General features: G+C 35.8%; 2 protein-coding genes across 2 annotated transcripts; both read right to left on the reverse strand.

Moving 5' to 3' along the window:
* Nucleotides 1-6,527: 6,527 nt before the first annotated feature.
* On the reverse strand, nt 6,528-7,028 carry LOC139886583 (uncharacterized). Its single transcript, XM_071870437.1, has one exon. The coding sequence runs from the start codon at nt 7,026-7,028 to the stop codon at nt 6,528-6,530; it is 501 nt and encodes a 166-aa protein (XP_071726538.1).
* A 10,910-nt stretch (nt 7,029-17,938) lies between these two features.
* Nucleotides 17,939-19,336, reverse strand: LOC139862716 (ethylene-responsive transcription factor CRF2-like). Its single transcript, XM_071851343.1, has one exon. It carries the CDS (start codon nt 19,151-19,153, stop codon nt 18,245-18,247), a length of 909 nt encoding a protein of 302 aa, XP_071707444.1. The 5' UTR covers nt 19,154-19,336; the 3' UTR covers nt 17,939-18,244.
* Between the last annotated feature and the right edge of the window lie 1,439 nt (nt 19,337-20,775).

A 20,775-nucleotide genomic window follows, 5' to 3' on the forward strand; every position in this document is an offset into this window, starting at 1 on the left:
GACAAAGCGACCATTTTGACCCATTTATATATATTCTTACGGATTAGGACTCTACAACCAACCCGATACCATGAGCATAATCCCGGGGACTATCAAATCCCCCATCCGCGTCCAATTATCTAAAAGCTACCCCATCAAGCCCGAACGCTCCGGCACGTCTAGTCTAACAACTAGCTAGCATCAATAACACAATACCTGTAAAAATGTAAACAACGAGAGGGGTAAGCTAACGCTTAGTGAGTACAATAAGTATACACATACATATATAATATACCTACTTGCAACCACCTACTCACATACCGCAAACATGCTAGAAATACAATATTAGCATACGAACTTCAAGTATAAAGCTAATAACCTCCATTACCGCAACTAGCATAAACAATAGCATATACTCTAAAATAATATATTATGCTATACAACAACACATACACAACCATATGGTTAACCACAAACGCGTCATGGTGCTACCGGCTCCTTGGTTCACACCATACGCAATGCTATGACGCTACCAGCTCCGTGGTTCACGTCACTACGCATTTGAGTCATACTCTTTTATATTGCTACCTGCTCCGTGGTTCACACTTCGGTGCTACCGGCTCCGTGGTTCACACCTCATTTTATAGTGCTACTGGCTCCGTGGTTCACACTTCGGTGCTACCGGCTTCGTGGTTCACACCTCATTTTATAGTGCTACCTGCTCCGTAGTTCACACTTTGATGCTACCTGCTCCGTGGTTCTCATCACAACTCGAGTCATACTCTTTTATAGTGCTACCGGCTTCGTGGTTCACACTTTAACGACTCGTGCTATAGTGCTACCGGCTCCGTGGTTCACTCTACAACACACGTACCATGATGCTACCGGCTCCGTGGTTCACATCATAGCACACTCGCACATACTATGGCACTACCGGCTCCGTGGTTCATGCCATAGCATACAAATAAATACACTATATATATACATGCATAATTATTCCACTCACCTCGAACTCGAGCAATACAAACCATGCGTAAAATCTCCACCAAACGCAACTGAGCAAGCTTTTACCTGTAATACGCATATAGATATACACACAATCAACATACATTCTCTACAAGAGAATTCGGCTCCAACACTCTTAACCAAGGGTTTATACCTACCTCCACAAACCGCCCATTTAGACACCTAAAGGGGACTTTACCAATTACCACTACGGGTGGTAATTTCGACCCATCAAACAAGTACAATTTAACCTAAATTATACTTTACACCAATTAGACCAAACCTAGGTCTTAACACTAAATTACTACTTAGGTAATAATCATTTCAAACGCCAATTACACCAAAACCCCAACACGTGCAATATGGAACCATATTGCTTTTGACTACCTTTGACTTTTGGTAAAATGACATTTTAACCCAAAATCACCTCCCACGATTACATCCATTCCAAAAATGCCATTTAACACTTTACAAAAGTGTTTAACATCCATTTAATCCAAAATTAGTGTCTTCATTAATTTTAACCCAATTCAATTTACCCATTTTGACCAAAGTCATAAAACGCCCCATAATCACTAACGGCTAGTGATTAACTTTCCAAAACACCATTTAACACATGAATCAAATATTTATATACTTGATTCATTAAATCTTAACCCATAACTTAGTTTGACAACAATTCAAGGTTAACACCCATTTAGACCAATTAACATGTTCTTATGAACATCTAAATTACCAACGTACTTACAATCTAGTAATTAACACCCAAAACCATGAAAATCTAGCCAATTTCATCATTAAACCCTAAACCCACCAACAACAACAATAACTAGCCACAAATAACCCAATTGAGGTCTAGATGGGTTTTCTTCACCAATTAAAGCTCAAACCCTAACTAGAATATCAAAGTAACAAAATGAAATTCGGAGTTAGAACTTACCAACACTATCATAACGTAGCCGTTCACGAGATGAACAACTTTAACACTTGAGGTTCGACCGGAAACACTCTTCTTCTTCTCCAAAAGGAGCTTTCTCTCTCTAAACTCCCTCCTCTCTCTCTAGGGTTGAAGATGAGAGTGTTTGGTGTGTGAAAATGAGGCTTGAAAGAGCCTTGGATCAGTTTTGATGATCCCAAACCGACCCTAAAGCGAAAAGACCAAAACACCCCAAAATATACCCTTTAAAAATATTAAAATATCACAGCTGGCCCGTCAGGCCTTTTGGACGGCGTCCAAAAAGGTTGGACGGCGTCCAAATCAACTGGATCAGTTTTCAGAACTAATTTTGGTCGTAACTTTAAAACCGTAACTCCATTTTCGATGAATCAAATATCGTTGGAAACGTAATGAGATTTACTATCCAATGGTAAGGTTTTAGAACATCAACTCAAACTTTATTTGGGATCCAAATATATGCTTACATGCCTCGTAATTCGAATGACGCTCAAAATAACGCGTAACAGAAAAACGGGGTGTTACAACCACCAAATTCGCATTAAATGTTCATCATTTATTGCATTCAAGATCCTAAATGCACATTGATGATTCGGGAATTAAATGCACATATATAATACGCCTTTTCGTAGGTAATTATGCATACAATACAACTAAACACTTACCAATAACATTTCAAGACTTTTAATGCATCAAAAATCACATTCAAGGCTACCAAACCCTAACTAACAATCATAAAATCCTTAATCATGTTAATGAGGCTTTTCCAAGTCATTCTACATACCAAATTGTAGCTAGTGATACTAGTAACACATTTAATACATGCACTTTTAATATCTAATAACATATGATCAACCAAATCTCAAGATTAATCAAGTCACTTTTCAAGTTTAAGCTAGTTACACTAAAACAACAAGATCGAGCATACAAATCATATATTCATGTTAAACTCGAGCCATAGACACTAACTAACACTTTTATAAGTCAAAAACATCAAGAACATAAAATTTAGTGTTTTTAGAAAGTTACCCAAATGAGATGATGTTGGTATGGATTTGAAGAGGAAGATGCAAGGATTCCGAATATGTAATTTGTTTTGAAGAACGCTTGCTAGATTGAAAATGGATGATGATTCTTTGATTTGGTGTTTGAGAGAATAAAGGACGGAAGTATCAAAAGAAAGGAGGTTGAATGAGTGGAGGAGGAAGTTGACTAGTTGAACTAGTCATGACTTTGGTCCTATGGCAAGTTTAGTCCCTCGAGTTTAAAAGCGGGTGCGTGAATTACCTAAACGAAATATTTTAAAAACGCGTATTAATGGAAGATGTTATAATTGTATAATGGACTTTTAAAATAATTAAACGAAAAGTAAACGGAAAAAGGCGGGATGTTACAGTTACACCGCATAAGATATGTCGGGGCGAGTAAATGTTAAGTATTGTAACGCCCCGGCCAAACTGTGATATAGTGTCGGCTTAGAGTAAGGTGTGCCGGCTTTGGAGCTTTGTTTACCGAGGGTATCAACTGGTGTTCTAACCGGATTGCAATTTACTAAATCAGCCCGTTGAATAATATCACGTGCATATGCACTTTGGTCAAGAAATAGACCTTTATCATTTCGTGTAGCCGAGATACCAAGGAATGAGCTCAATGGACCTAAGTCTTTCAGAGCAAATTCGTTTGCTAATGACTGAATAATAGAGTCACGCAAGTTAGACGATGAGGTGGCTACGATGATGTCGTCCACATAAAGTAGTAAATAAGCAATGTCTTTTCCGTTATGGTAAACAAAAAGGGAGTGATCACATTTTCTATGTTTAAAACCAATGGTGGAGATAAAATTGGCAAAGCGTTGGTACCATGCACGCGGAGCTTGTTTTAAGCCATAAAGTGACCGTTTGAGAAGACAAACAAAGTCGGGATGTTTGGCATCGCGAAATCCCATAGGTTGGTGCATATAGACCGTTTCATTTAGGGAACCATGCAAAAATGCATTATTCACATCCAGTTGGTGTATAGGCCAGGAGTTTGAAACCGCTATACTTAGAACCATACGTATGGTAGCGGGTTTTACAACCGGACTAAAAGTGTCATAACAATCTATACCAACATGCTGAGAATGACCATCACCTACTAAACGTGCCTTATACCTTTCGAATGTACCATCAGATCTCTTTTTATGTCGAAAAATCCACATTGACCGAATAACATTCATGTCCGGTTTGCGTGGTACAAGAATCCATGTGTTGTTATCAACAAGGGCTTTGTATTCGTCGGCCATAGCATGGTGCCAATTAGGGTCGATCAAGGATTGCTTGGGGTTAGAAGGTATAGGTAAAATGGGGGTCGAGACTGATAGATTAAAGGGGACCCGAGGCTTAAAAATGTCATCCATACTTCACGTAATGATGGTTCTAGTGGGAGGAGCGTGAGATTGAGTGTGAGATTGGTGTGAGTTATCTGTAGATGAAGGAGACATAGTAGGTGTAGGATCAACAGAAAGTTGGTTGTTTGAAGTTGGAGAATTAGAGAGTGGGATGGTCTGTGAATGCGTAGAAGAAGTAGGCTGATGGAAGGAATGTGGATCAGGCGAGGTTGGGCCAGTAGAGGGAGATGAGCATGGTTGTTGGATTGGTGATGAAGTGGGCTCAGATGTTGGGCTAGGTGAATGGTTTCTGTCGATGTACAGAAAAGGTTGATAGTCATCAGTTAGAAATTTGTACTCATTGTGTTTTTGTATGCGATTTTTATTGAAGGGAAAAGAAGTTTCATGAAAAATAACGTGACGTGATATGATAATTTTGTTTGTGGATAGATCGTAACATTTGTAACCGCAATGATTGGTGGGAAAGCCAAGGAAAACACACGGAGTGGAACGAGGTTGGAGTTTATTTATTTTTGTAGATGGGATGAGCTGGTAGCAAAGACAACCAAAAACGCGTAAGTGGTCATAGGTAGGGGTACAGAAATAGAGTAGTTGAGTAGGAGATAGATTTTGAATTAATTCGCTTGGTAGAATATTTAGAAGATAAGTTGCCTGAGCAAGTGCGTGTGGCCAAAATTTTGGTGGTATGCTAGAATGGGATAGTAGAGTACGAATTATGTTATTTATGGCTCGAATTTTTCGTTCGGCTTTTCCGTTTTGAGATGAAGAATAAGGACATGAGAATCGAAAAACCATGCCATTTGTAGAACAAAATTGATGAAATTTGGTGTTATTATATTCGGTCCCATTATCACATTGGAAGGATTTTATGTTTAGACCAAATTGAGTTTGTACAAATTTGTGAAAGTTAAGAAAGGTTTGATAGACTTGTGATTTATTTGATAGTGGGAATGTCCATAAAAAATTCGTTTTGTCATCGAGAAGTAACATATAGTATCGGTGGCCATCATTACTTAAGATTGGGGAGGTCCATAGGTTACTATGAATGATGTCAAATAAAGCATAGGTAAAATTGGTAGAAACATACAATGGTAAATGTACATGCTTTCCAAAAATGCACGATTGACAAATATCACTTTTATTTCTAGAATTACAAGAAACATAATGTTTATTTCTAATGGAATTAAAAACATGCAAGCCCGGATGGCCGAGCTGGTAATGCCACAAATCTGATGACGAAACCGCAAGAGCAAAGTTATTATTTGGAATTCAACGCAGCAACGATGGATGAAATGGATAGAGATCACCGGTTCTATTAAACCGAGCTATTGGGGTCCCCTTCGGAAATTCCTTCACAGTAAAACCAAACGGATCAAAATCAATAGATATGTTATTATCAATAGCAAGTCAACGAACGGAAATTAAGTTTTTAATTAAAGGAGGTGAGTGTAGGACATTTTTTAAGTGTAAGTTGGTCGAGGGTGGGATGTTTAAGGAAGAATGACCGAACCCATGTATTGGCAAACTGTTACCATTTCCTACAATAATACGTTTAGCCATTGTTGAAGGATAATAAAATAAGAAGTTACCTTGGTTGTTGGTAATATGGGAAGTAGCACCCGTATCCAAATACCAGTTATCATCAGGCAGGTTGATAGTCATGGTGTGCATGGCGGCTTCAAGATCAGTGGGTTGAGAAGCAATGGATTGAGCATAGTTGGCTGTGGGTCGAGGGCCCAATAAACCCGGCTGTAGATTCTGTGGACAAGTCCAAGGGGTGGCTGGGAAAGGGCAAGGGGGAGCCCATTGTGTATTTTCTCAAGCCCAAGGTCCGTAAGCCCATGGTTGTGACTGAAATTGGTTGTGACTCGATCCGGAATTGGAGCTGTGACCTGGATAACTTCTACCGCGACCACGATTATTTCTACCCCGATTTCTACCACCACGATAAGATCCTCTACCCCTGTTATTCAATTGCCAGTTCGATGGAGCCGTAGATGGTGACGAATTTGATGGCCCAGAAGAAATAAGTATCGTCACCGATGAAGAAGCGGCTTGTGCTGCAAGTTGTTGATTTTGAGCTTCTTCTAGGATGAGCATTGAACGAGCCTCATAGAAAGACGGAAGTGTTTGTCTGTGGGTGATGATCGAGCGAAGACTAGCATATGAATCGCTAAGTCCGGTGACCAATTGCAAAACCAATCAGTCTTCTTCAATAGCCGGTCCGACGGTACCAATTTGGTTGGCGAGTATTTTAAGTTCTTGGCAATAAGTGGAAGCATCAGGAAAATTTTTGAGGCGAGTATTGACGAATTGGTGTTGAAGATGAACAGCACGAGAGTTCTTATTGTCTTGAAAAATTCCTTTCAATCGATCCCAAGCTTTTTGGGCGGTAGAGTCCTCTTTGTAGACAGTACGAAGGAGATCAAGGGAAATCGTCCCGTAAATCCATTGGAGAACGATTGCATCTAATCGTCCCCAAGAAGCATTGCGTGTAGGTGGTGGGGTGGGTGGAGTGGTAGAAGAGGAATCATCAGAGGTTGCCGGAATAATGTGTTCAAGAACTTCATACGCTCGACAATGGTTCTTGAAGAGACCAGACCAAAACGAGTATTGACTTTTCTCCATCTCTAGGGTTATTGGTATGAAATTTTTAATGTTATTGACTGTAACAGCAAGATGAATTTTGGATGAATCAGACATGTTGATGAGTGGATTTGGGGATGAAGATTGTGCAGAAGCAGGAAGAATCGAAATAGGTATACAAGATTTTTAGGCGTCTGATACCATAAAGAAGTGTAATCCTTGAATTGTTTTATTGATCTCTCCTGCTTATATACACGCAGGCACAAATAATATACAACAGATTTTACAGGGATCTTGCTAACTACATATGCTATAATCCATGACATTCCTATTGACTAGCAATATCTATTCTGTTACATAACCATTGACTAATACTATGTACACTGACTTATAACTTGTACTAGGGTATTACAACAGTACATTATATTTATACATAATGTCTATATTAAGTCTTATATAAAACCCAAAGTTTCATCTACTCAGTCAGTAATAATTAACCATATATTCTAATGAAATTACTGGCAATATTACTAGTCCGTATTATTTAAGGTATATTCAACGTTATGTTAATATAGTATATTATCATATATATTATATATAAATAAGTATAATAGCCAACACCAATGAATAGTAATCGGCTGACGTCATCATGACGTCAGCTATTTTGTCTTTTACTACTTATTTATTTATTTATTTATATATTTTTTTTACATCTTCTACCCAGATTTATTTGATCCAACGGAGTGATTCATTCGGGACCTCCATTTAGTTAAGTCAAAGAGACTGATATGATTGCTCTTTAGTCCAATGGCAGAATTGAAAGTTGCCATAACATCCAAGGACAAACGAATTTTAAACGGAGTAATAATATAGAGTAATTTAATATTAATATTAATATTAATATTAATATTAATATTAATATTAATATTAATATTAATATTAATATTAATTAATATACAATAAAATGACAAATAAGCTTTTGTAGGATACAAGTGAAATGACCTGTGAAATCACGGGTTTGTTTAAACGAAACAATTTAGTGACATGTTTTAGGTATTAAGTAAATATAAATGCTAAAATCATTTATTTTAATGACCCTTTTAACTAAGAAACTTGTTGTTTTTTACAAATATATAGAGACATGTATTTTCACATACATATGTAACGTAATTAATTTCGTAAAAAGAATTCATATTTGAATATTAATAATATAATAATTATAATTATAAATATTATATTAAAAGTAAATAATAATACAGTAATAAAGTTCGTTCAAAGTTGAGTATTTATATTTTTAATAATAATAATAATTATTATTATTAATAATAAATGCCTTTTAAATATTTTTAGAAAATTAAAATACAATTATTATATAAAAGTTGTACAATATGTTTTAAAATTTGGGTGTGCTGTAAAAGATTTTACAATTTAGCAGAGATTAATATTTTCTTTTATAAAAGATTTCGTATTATTTTTTAATTAAATTAATATAAAATTAAGACATCATCATTATGAAAATTAAAGGATAATTATTTTAATGATGACATCATCATTTTAGAGCTTTATATGACTATATAGATTGTGCATCGATTCTTTTAAAATATTCTAGTTAAGGATAAGAGTGATGGGAGCTCCCTCATTAGTCCAAATTTAATGTTCACAACCATGACACTATTTACTTTTATTTTTCAATTGTTCACCTTTTCTTTTACACATTTGTTTTTCTAGTTTTATCAGCTATATTCAATTGTCCACCTTTTGGTTCACGATTTTTTTTAATTAAAATCATTCCTAGCGAAGCGGGACCTCTACAACTTTTGTTATATACTAATATATACAAGTTCTAGTATATTTTTTCACGAACGAAAACTGTATGAGTTTTTTTAGAATTAATCTCCTTAATTAATTGTGGAGAGAGATATTCACTATAATATATAGGAATTATAGATTACATATGGGAGGTGATTCTCACACACCACTTTTTGTTCCGTGTACACTTTTGTCTCATAAACATATAGTTATATCCCTAGATTAATCTAGGGAGTTGAACTTATATCATTATTCTAATTATAATTAAGGATATAGTAGATAATTAGATGTACATGGATCAAAAAGTGGTGTGTGGGGATCACCTCCCATTACATATTTTAGAAATTAATACAATGTATAATAACATATATTTACTATCCTAATATAGCTTTGTTTAGTTTCTTCACCAAGTATATGTAAGATCATGGCCATGACTGGCCAATGACATGTTATTACAACCCCACCTCAAGCAAAATTGGTGGGGAACCAACATGTAGCTTGACCTGAAAAGATTCAAACAATTGGCGAAGCAAGCTATTTGTAAAGATGTCCACGAGCTGTAGGGTATTCACAACAAACTTAGTGTAGAAACGTCCAGAAATAACAAGCTCGCGAATAAAATGATAATCAATGTCTATATGTTTGGATCGTTTATGAGAGATCAGATTACGAGTAGGAAAAAGAGCACTCTTGTTATCACATAAGATCGTAGGCCGAGAAGGAGTGAGAACATGTAACTCACGTAAACGATGTCTAATCCAAATAATTTCAGCATCCGTATTAGCAAAAGCATGATATTCTGATTCACAACTAGAGCATGCCATCGTTAGTTGCTTCTCCACACAAGAATACTACCGATAAAAGTTGAATATTCTTATGTAGATCGGCTTATTTCAATACAATGGGTCCAATTCGCATCAGAGTATCCAGGTAAAGAAGTCATAGGTGAGTAATGAAATGATAAACCATAAGTAACCATGCGTTTGACATACCTTAATATGCGCTGTAATCGTATTAACTTGAAGAAACTGACTAGCATTATTTAGTGCATAGGAAAGATCAGGCCTAGTGATCTTCTATAATTAATCTCCTTAATTCTAGAGAGATATATTTATTGTAATATCCCTGAGTTACAAAATACATATTTTAGGAATAACTACAATGTATAAAACAAATATCTACTATCCTAATATCTCTCTTAGATCTAATGCATACTTTACGTGATGCCCTTCGACAACTTCACAAAGGTACAACACAAGTTTCAGATTTTGGCCAAAACTTTAAAGCCATATGCGATAAACTGGCAGCTATTAGTTACTCGGTTGACGATGTTAACAAGACCCATTATTTTTTATGCGGCCTTGAAGGCGCATTTGAGACTTTCTCCACGACTTAACGTGCAATCAAAACATGACCCAATTTTCAAGAACTGTTTTCTCAAGCACAGAGTCACGAATTGTTTCTCAATTCAGTTCAAAACGTCACACCTGTTGCTGCTTTTGTTTCACAGCCAACTCATGATCTTGATTGTGGTAACTTCAGTAACATATCACTGGCTAATCATGGTCATGGACATTCTTATATTCGTGGTCATTCCCGATACTCAACTAAATATCAAATTTGTGGATATGATTGTCACTATGCATATTAGTGCCCAAATCTTGCAACTTATCTTCACCATACACCTTTAGTTGATGCTAATCTATCCCAAGCTTTCCAAGCAAGTTGTCATGTTATGGATGTGACGACCTGCCAAAATCGTCATTGATGGCGCCGTCAACTTAGGTCCCGTTACGTGGTCATAGTCCCTAAATGAGACGTGTCTGACCAAAATTATGTCGCATTCATTTGAAACGTGTAGGACTTGCAAAGTTTTAAGTTTACCAACGATTCGACAACAAGTATTAGTTTACAAAAGTTATAAAGTATAAATGAAATAATTTGAGATATAATATAAGTTGAAAATCACGGATGCTATCAATAGCGTATGTATGTATGCTTTAAGTTTGAATCCGAAGGTGCTATCATTAGCATATGCATGTATGCTTGAGCCCAAGCAAGAAATAAAAGTGCGCAGAAACATGTATCAAGTAGCCAATCAAAGACCTAAGAAACATATAGAAAACTGTCAACGAAAAACGTTGGTGAAATCATAGGTGTAATTGTAAACGTTGTTTTTGAACCACAAGATTTAGTATTTCCATAAAGTTGATTATCCAAATCGTTTGCATTTCAAAAGTTGTTGTTTGTATCACAGCACCCAATTATCAAGACTTAACTGTATACGAACCTCGTTATCATAGTGTTAGAACCTACATTATACCCGAAAATATATTTCATCCGCTAACGGTAGCGAACCGTCTGAATGAGGGTTTGTCAAACCCGTATGGATCCACACAACATAAGTTCTCGCTTACACCCTACAAGTGTAACTAATGATAATTGAATTGAGGCTTTTTGTTCTAACTCGTATGTGGAATGTTTGTTTTCGTACTTGTGTTCAAAGCATAAAAGTATATAACGTATATGTTTCTCATCCCATGATTTAAAGAGTAAAAGTTGTTGAAAAGTGGCACTATGATCTCACCTTGAGTGCACGAGCATAAAGATACTTTACAAATTAAACGTGTGCAAGAACGAATACTAGTCTTGACCTAAACAAGTAGGTTGTATCAATACCAGTAAAATATGAGGTCGGTCAAAGTTGTTCAATTAGTCCTATGGCTCGTTACGACTCGACTAATAGCATGTGAATCACGTTGTTAAGTTTCATGCAAGATATAAGTATAAAAGAAAAGTTATAACGATTAAACAAAGTATTGGTAAAGTTTGAATAAAAGTCAACTTTGTTCAAAGTCAACGAAAAAGTCAACGGGTTCGGGTCGGGTCCCGGACAATTTTTCTAAGCTTCATAATCATATATGAGCATGTTAGAACAAGTTTCATGTTAACTGGAGGTGCGTAGCATAGTTAGAATTAAACGTGAAAACGCAAATTTGGACAACCCACTTTCCAGGCTTAGTGCGCACCGCGCATTAGTACACAAAAGATGTTGTTTGCTGGAAAATCAAGTGCACAAACCAAAACTCTTTTAATCGCAATTAATGCACCGAAAACACTCAAAACGCATACCATACATCGTTGGAAAGGTATTTTAACGATGAATGCAACTAGATACATATCATCAATCAAATCTAACATTTACAGCAATCAAATCCACATTGAATGATCATTGAAAGTTCATCATTCAATGCTTCAAGTCCATAAACGCATAAGATGATTCGGGAAACCAATTTACACATACGATATGTCGTTTCGAAGGTAATTAAACATACATTGCAACTAAACACTTACCAACCACATTTCATAGCATTCAATGCATCAAAAGTTCGTATTTAAGTCTATCAAACCCTAACCAAAAATCACAAAGTCAATAATCATGTTAGTGAAGTTTTCCAAGTCAACCTACACATCAAATTGAAGCTAATGATGCTAGTAAAATATTTAATACATGAGCTTTAATATCTAACAACATTTAATCAACCAAAATCAAGAATTTAACAAACCCTTTTTCCAAGTTCATGCTAGTTATGCAAAATAACAAGATCGAGCATACAAATCACATATTCATGCTAGACTCGAGCCATAGACACTAATTAACACTTTTATTAGCCAAGAACATCAAGAACATGAAATCTAGAGTTTTTAGAAAGTTACCCACTAGAGATGAAATTGGTATCAAGTTGTAGAGGAAGATGCAAGAATTCCAAATATGTAATTTGTTTTGTTGTGAGCTTCCTAGATTTGATTTAGATGATGAATCTTTGATTGTGTGAGTTTGAGAGCAAAATGGAAGTAGCAAGAAAAAGATAAGAGAAAATGAGAGGTGGGTGGTGGGAGGTGATTGACTAGTCAACAACTAGTTACATCTTTGGTTAATTGGCAAAGTTAGTCCCTCGAGTTTAAAAGCGGGTGCGTGAATTACCCGAACGAATTATTTTAAATACGCAAGAGTAAACGGAAGATGTTATAATTAAGTAACGGAAATATTAAAACGCTAGTCAACGGAAGATACAAATTTAGATAACGAAAGATATTATCTAAAAAAAAAAACACGGCGTTGAAATAAATTAACGGAAAAATGCGGGTTATTACAATGGACAATTCACAAGCTTGGTATATTGATTCCGGTGTATAGGCCCGTATATTCTCTTCATCCTTAAATTTGGATACTGCCGCTCCTTATTCAGGTAAAGAAAGATTTATTGTTAGTAATGGTGTAACTCTCCCGATTACTCATATTGGTTCTTCTTCACCAAGTATTCGATCATAGCCATGATAAGCTAATGACACGTTACTAAAAACAATAGATTTAAGTATCAAGTGTAAAGACAATTAATGTATTTTAATATAACTTGTTAATGATTACAATATACATATCAGTTTAGAACGTACTCCAAGTATTCATACCTTTTTCAACTTGTGATTCACATACAATATAAGGGTTAACATTCTGTAGCAAGGTGCGACTTCTAAAAGACCGTTGGAAGTTTTCGTAAGGCTTTGTTGAGTTTTTGGTTTCATGCTTTGTTAGTAGTATAGTGGGTAGTGTTAAGCGTTAGCTGTTAATAGTTGGCGAATGTTTGCATTCAATTATTCCTTGTTCCTCACTTTATATATCTTTTTTGTTACAAAAATTTATCGGGTAAATACTTTTTACAGAAAAAAAAACATACAATATAAGGGTGTGTTTCTCGATATTTGTGGATAATCATAGATAAATAAAAAAAAGTTTACAGTTGAAATTAGTAGACAAATAAAAGCTTACATTTGAAATTAGTTGGTGAAGTTTATATTTTAAGTTAAAAGCTCAAGTTTATGTTTTATAAATATAAGTATTTCATATAAACTATCTGAAGTTTAAAAATGTAAACTGACATATAAAAATAAATAGTAATTGTATATATATAAATTTAGGGTTAATTTTCACTTTCGTAAGTTTAATTATTTTTTTTTAAAACTACTTAAAATGTTTAATTTTTTAAAGGTTACACAATCAATAAACTCTTTTTACTTAAATAATGTAAAAGGTTTTCATTTAAAGAATAAGATTAAGGGTGTGTTTAACACACAAATTTATAGTAGCTTATAAGAGTTTTAGCTATTTTTTTTATAAGCTCAAACTAGTAATATTGTTTGAATGACAATTTTACGTAAACATTTATGAAGAAAATAAGCTTTAAAAAAATAAGCTACTTGAGGTGTGTGTAGATGACACAATTTAAGAGCTTACGTGAGTTTAAAAAAACAGAGCTTTATATTTTAAGGGGCTTATGGATCTATGTAACATAAAAAAGATAGAGCTTATTATAAAAGTAGAGCTTGAAGCTTTAGCTCTTCTTAACAAGATTTTTTAAAATAGTAGAGCTAATGCATGCTAAAATTACTAATATACCCTTTTTATATTATTTTTATTTTTCGAAAAGCAAATTATTATTAGAACAACGAAAGGAGTACAACTCGAGATAAATACAAAAAACGAGCTGAACGCGAAACCTAAACAGCAACATACAAGTTTGAAGGCCACAAGTGTTGTAGAGGAAGCAACTAGTAGCAGTTCTATGTTAGATCAAACTAGCACAAGCTCTAGGGTTACAGATCCAAGTTAACCAATCGAGCTTTCCTTTCCTATTCCGAAGAGATATCCATTTGAACGATCTTAATTGAATTTTCATCAATGCGGTGGGACCATTCCATGACTCGTTTGAGAAGACTTTTTTGTTGCGATTTTTCCCAATAATGTAAGCAATTGTCCACTCGACCGCTTGCATTAACTTGGACTCGAATACGGATAGTCCGCTAGCATTGGCAGATCGAAAAGCTTCATTGATACTCTAGTTTGACACACCTCCAAAACCCCACCACCTATATATTCTTGTCCAAACATCCATACCAATTTTGCAAAAAATCATTGAGTGATCTAATGTTTCTACGTCGTCGTCACAACAAGGGCATCTAACGGAGTGTAGATCGATGCCTCTCTTGTCCAATTCATCACGAACTGGAAGCATTCTCCTTAATAATCTCCAAATGAAAATTTGTACCTTTAATGGAACGAGGTTATTTCGAATAGTGCCCGAAGCAACAGGAACTTGGTTGACCCTGTATCGATCTTCTAGCAGTTTGTAGAGCTCGTTGGTAGTGAACAGCCCATTTGATGAAAGTTTCCATTGCCATCCATCAGAATGCTTGTCACGTTTATCATAAGAGTATAGCAAATTACATTACATAGAACATTGAATTCATTGCTTGCCCTGCCCGAAGGAGTCCTACTCCAGTTCCATGTTAAATCACAGCCTTGATTCGTCCAAACAGCAGATCTCGTACCAAAACATCCTTTTCAGCTTCCAAATGAAACAAGCGCTTGAATTTCTGCTTCAATGGTACCTCAGACAGCTATATGTCATCCCAGAACCTCGTTGCTGCTCCATCTCCAATGACTCGAATAAAGGAGCTACTAAAGTCGTCAATTGCTTTGTTTATATCCCGACCAGCACATACAATATTTAACTATGTCCCGCTCCTGTCTTGCGGCCTGAGCTAGTCGTTGGCAGAATTAACCCCCCGACCCATGTATAGAAGAGACAACTTTTGTCCAAAAGGCATTTGGCTCATTTTTGAAGCGCCACCACCATTTCTCGAGTAAAGCAAGGTTTTTATTTTTGAAAACCCCAATGTTTAACCCCCTATCCCGTAAGAAGAAAGTATATCATCCCATTTTACCCACGCCATTTTCGTACGCTCACCCGACCCGCCCAAAAGAAATTACGACGAATAATCTCAAGATGATTTATGACACTTACGGGGGCTCTAAAGAGTGAAAAGTAATATAGCGGTAAACTATGTAGGACCGATGTAACAAGTGTTAGTCGTCCACTATATGAGATCGATCGTGCTTTCTACCCGGATAACCTCAAATTAAACTTATCAATAATCGGCTTCCAATTTGTAACCCTATTCATGTTACAACCAATAGACAACCCAAGATATGTAAACGGAAGCTCGCCCACATTGCAACCAAACCTAGTGGCCAATCTTTCTACTTCTTCTTTAATAACACCTAATCCAAAAAGTGAGCTCTTATGGTAATTAATTTTTAAACCCGATGCCTTCTCGAAACATTTAAGTAATTTCATGAGATTGCAAATATTGTGTCGACTCCATTCTCCGAGGAACAATGTGTCATCCGCATATTACAAGTGAGATACAACCACATTATTCGAACCTACTTCAACCCTTTGAAAAGGCCATTTGCAATAACGGCTTTAGTAAGAATATTAAATCCTTCTGACGCAATAATGAAGAGAAATGGTTAGTCGTCCACCATATGAGATCGATCGTGCTTTCTACCCGGATAACCCAAAATTAAACTTATCAATAACCGGCTTCCAATTTGCAACCCTATCCATGTTACAACCAATAGAAAACCCAAGATATGTGAACGGAAGCTCGCCCACATTGCAACCAAACCTAGTGGCCAATCTTTCTACTTCTTATTTAATAACACCTAATCCAAAAGGTGAGCTCTTATGATAATTAATTTTTTAAACTCGATGTCTTCTCGAAACATTTAAGTAATTTCATGAGATTGCAAATATTGTGTCGACTCCATTCTCTGAGGAACAATGTGTCGTCCGCATATTGCAAGTGAGATACAACCACATTATCCGAACCTACTTCAACCCCTTTGAAAAGGCCATTTGCAATAGTGGCTTTGGTAAAAATATTCAATCCTTCCGACGCAATAATGAAGAGAAAGGGGATAGAGGATCCCCTTGTCTCTCTCGTCTTTGAAGGTTGAACTCGTTTGTCTCACTCCCCTTGTCTCACTCCTTTTTATATTATTTTACATATTAAATTTATAGATCTTTTAAATCAATTCACAACTATAAGCTCAAGCTCTAATTATTTCACTAAACACTTACAAAAAAATAAGCTCCAGCTTCCCGTTAAAAACATTATGCTTCATCAATAAGCTTTCAGCTCAAGCTCCAACTAGGTCATCAAAACACACCCTTGAACTAGCTTACAAAATAAGCTTCTAACTTATGAAATGAGAAAGTATATAATTACCATTGATATAACCATTTATCATATCATCAATTGTTCTTCTGAGTTAATATACATTCATCAGTTTCAACTTCATCTATTTTATCAAACACTTATAAAAAATAGTAAACTTCAATTTGTATTAACAAAATAAATTTTACCTACCAGCTTTAAGTATAAGTTTCAACTTTAGTTATTTTCATCAAATACACTTAAAATCTCGTTCCACAAAAATAATTCAATAAAATATCTTTTTACATAATTGAAAAGATAAAAATATATTTTGATGAAAACCAATAATTTAGAAAAGACGCGAGTTAAAGCAAGGAATTAAAGATAGGGCAGGTGTCAAGTTAGGGCAGTTGACTCATGCCTACATTTTATTCAATATTTCCCTTTACCAAACACCTCATCACCTCACCTCTCACTATTATTCCACTACATTCCATTTACATGAGCAAACATGTACCAGTGTACCACTCCTATCACATACCTCTCATCCATTCATGTCTCGTAAAAGTTTACCATTATTGGATCCCATAAATCAAACTTTTTCCCATTCTATTTTCGGACACATACTTATAAAATCAGGATAACCAAAAAGTTAATGTCTCGTTTAATTTAGATTCTGAATACTAGTCGTGCGTTTTAGTCTCAGAAATCTGATTTAAACGACTTATAATTACAATGTAAACTAGGGTAAGACAAGAGGCCTTGTGGCAAAGTATGCTATAGATAAATGTACAAGAAACCTTAAAGAATAACAGCTTAAATTAATGGTTCAAAAATAAATGTTGTCCTAGTCGATCGTCATCACTAGTCTCATCGATAACAATGGCATATAGAGCTGAGGTAATCCAAATATAACGGATATACATGTCGCAAGAACTTTCATTACTTAATTATTTAATGTATACGTGAATATATTAATTAGAGCTACTTGTTATGGTACAAAAACAGTTTTATGGACACGCAATATAAACAAGTTTTGTACTACAACAACGATCACGAGTTATAGAAAGTTATAAAGCATTGAAGATGAATAGTATTTGCCATAAACAATTAGGGGAAAATCAGATAATGCATGATCAAAGTACGTAGCATTCATTCCATTTCATACCTTCACCTAATACAAAGCACAATCAGCATTTTTCCAAGTCACGAGCACTGCACGTGCTTAACCTTAATACCAACATTAACATTAACATTAACATATTTTAACAACTCGTCCATTACTCTTGAACAGTAACAGAGTTCACCTAAATATTTATATTATATTGTCTATCTATATTCTAGGATAAATATACTTATACTTATTAATTATATATATTATAATTTATAAACATAAACAAACAAATAAAATTAACTTCCTAATTCCGTACAAAAATTCCAAACCCATGGTTGGTCACTTGGTCCTAAAGTGAAACAAGAGGATCTGACCCGAATATATCTCCAAAATCATTAAAGTAATCGTCCGTGGGCCAGCTACCGAACCCGACATCAATAGAGGAATCAATGAACATATCAACCGGGTCGGATTCATGAAACGGTGTGCCCGATATGCTATTCGGGTCAAACAAATCCGGGAAATCAAACAGCTCCGAAGTAGAAAAAGGCTCTTCAAAAGACTGAAAACCCGAAAAATAATCGGATACCGCCACGTCATCACCGGTAACATCCGAAACTTCCTTTCCGGTATCATTCTGAGTCGACTCAGCGGTTGACTCGTCAGCAGAAACAGACGAATAGCGTAACACAGACTTCGGTGACGCCGCTTTTCGGTGGTTTGAGTCTTCGCCGGAGTTGCAATTAGAGGAAACCGGAGACGATTTTTTCTCCGGTAAAGGTGGTGGAACGGTGAAGTTAGTTAGCGCGTTAGGTCCACGTAACTGAATAGCCGCGTGGTCGTATACCATAGCAGCTTCTTCAGCTGTATTGTAAGTCCCAAGCCACAACCGTACACGTCGCGTTGGATCTCTAATCTCAGCCGCCCATTTTCCCCACGGCCGTTGCCGAACACCGCGAAACTTTTTCACACTAATATCAGCCACCTTCAGTTTTGACGGCGTGACGTCACGATTTCTACTACTCTTCTTTCTCAAGTTCGTTACCGGTTTAGTTGTAACGCTCTTAAAATCATTTCTTGAAATAGTGACTTCATTTATAAACTTCTTCACTCTTCTCCGGCCGGATTCGTCACCAGAGGAATCGGAATCAGTGGCGTAAGGATCAGTTAGTGATATCCGTACGAGTTTAGGACCGGCGGTGAGTGCATTCATTTTAGTTAGGGTTTTGTGTTCGGTAAACTTAACGGAATCCAACATTTTTACTAATCTTCAGTGAAATAATGAATATAGAAAGTGATGAAAGATTCGTTTAGAGTGAGGGGGAAAAAAAGAAGAAATAAAGTGATGTTTGTTTGTATGGTGGTGGGAATATTTGAAATTGCTATTTCCGGTGAGACAAAAAAAGTTTTTGTTTTCCGGTGGGTGGGTTTATGGAAGAGAGAGAAAGTGGGTGGAGTGAAAGTAGGCGTGAAGAGTGAAAGGCTGCACCCAACTTGCTATTTTATAGGGTCCTATTTTGCCGGTAATTTTTTATTTTTTAATTCACACGGAAAACAATAATCTTTTTAAATATTTACTTTTGTTTTTATTTGAAACCATGGTAATGTTCGGTATGAATAAAAACATTAATTTCACTATTCTTCAAAAAAGAGCTAGAGCCGAGCTGCTATTCACTGTTTAGTAGGAGCGTGAAAGAGCTGATTTACTATAATCTGATTCGTTAATAACTCGATTCGAGTCGAATTCGAAAGAGCGCGAGCTTGGTTTTGAACACATATTCAAGATCTTTTAGAAAAAAATGTTGAATCTGAGTTTTGTTTTTTTAGCAAATTCAAATAAGCTCGTGAACATAAACGAGCTTATATCAATCTCAACCACTTCAAAGTTTAACGAGTCAAGAAAAAGACAGAGAAGATGGATGAGGTCGTGTTTTCGTTCGACTTCTATTTCAGAATTAGTCAACGTTCGCTTACCAAGGTGTTCCACCTTCAAAAGGGCGTACGACAAGGTGATCCTCTCTCCCCATATCGTTTCATCAACCTTCTCGAGAGTATGCGTCGTAAGTTTTTCTGAAATGGTTTTGGGGATGATTTTAAATTATCATGGGTCAAATGGATTCTATATTTTTGTTACCATATGGGAAGGGCATACTGAATAGTGGGTCACTCAAATCAAAAAACTGGGCACTGGTGGTAAAATGGTAGTGTTTTTTTCGAGTTGAAAACGATTCACTTTGGAATAATGTAATAAAAGGCATTTGTTGGAGGGACGAGGGTTTGGTCATGATATCAAAAACCCTTTATTGAAACAATGTTCTATATGACGCAATATTATTAAACTTAGTATTGACATGTGTAAGATTGGTTTAGACATTAACTTGTTTTTCGAAAGAAAGATAGGTGATAGGCACGCCATAATTTTTGGGAGGATTTATGAATTGGTGGAACTCGTCGCAAAAGGTGGAATTACTCTTGGAATTGGATCCGAGTGCTATCAGGAAGCTAGTTGGCGAATTAGAACAATTGATTTTGCTGATTAAATATGCGCTAAAATTGAAGATGGAAATAGCTCATGGGTGTACAATCTAGATGGCAGTGGCTTGTATAACTCGAAAGTTGTTGCTTGTAAAATATATGAAATAACGCTTACGAGAAAAACTTCGAGACACTTCATAATAATTTTCTACCTCAAAAGATGGGCAATTTTGTTTGGAGAACGATGAGAATAAATAATTCCAGTAAGGCTTGAACTTGACAAACGGGGTATCGATCTCAGCACAAATAAGAATGGCAAGCAACCGAATGGGTCACGAGATTATGAAATTGGCTTGAACTCTTCCACTTTAGCGACATCGGCTTCACGCGAACACTAGAAAAGAT

This window comes from Rutidosis leptorrhynchoides, chromosome 1 (genome assembly GCF_046630445.1).
Source record: "Rutidosis leptorrhynchoides isolate AG116_Rl617_1_P2 chromosome 1, CSIRO_AGI_Rlap_v1, whole genome shotgun sequence".
Classification (NCBI taxonomy): domain Eukaryota; kingdom Viridiplantae; phylum Streptophyta; class Magnoliopsida; order Asterales; family Asteraceae; genus Rutidosis; species Rutidosis leptorrhynchoides.

Coding starts and splice junctions, on each gene's coding strand:
- LOC139886583 (XM_071870437.1), bottom strand. CDS start 7,028: ATGTCTGATTCATCCAAAATTCATCTTGCTGTTACAGTCAATAACATT.
- LOC139862716 (XM_071851343.1), bottom strand. CDS start 19,153: ATGTTGGATTCCGTTAAGTTTACCGAACACAAAACCCTAACTAAAATG.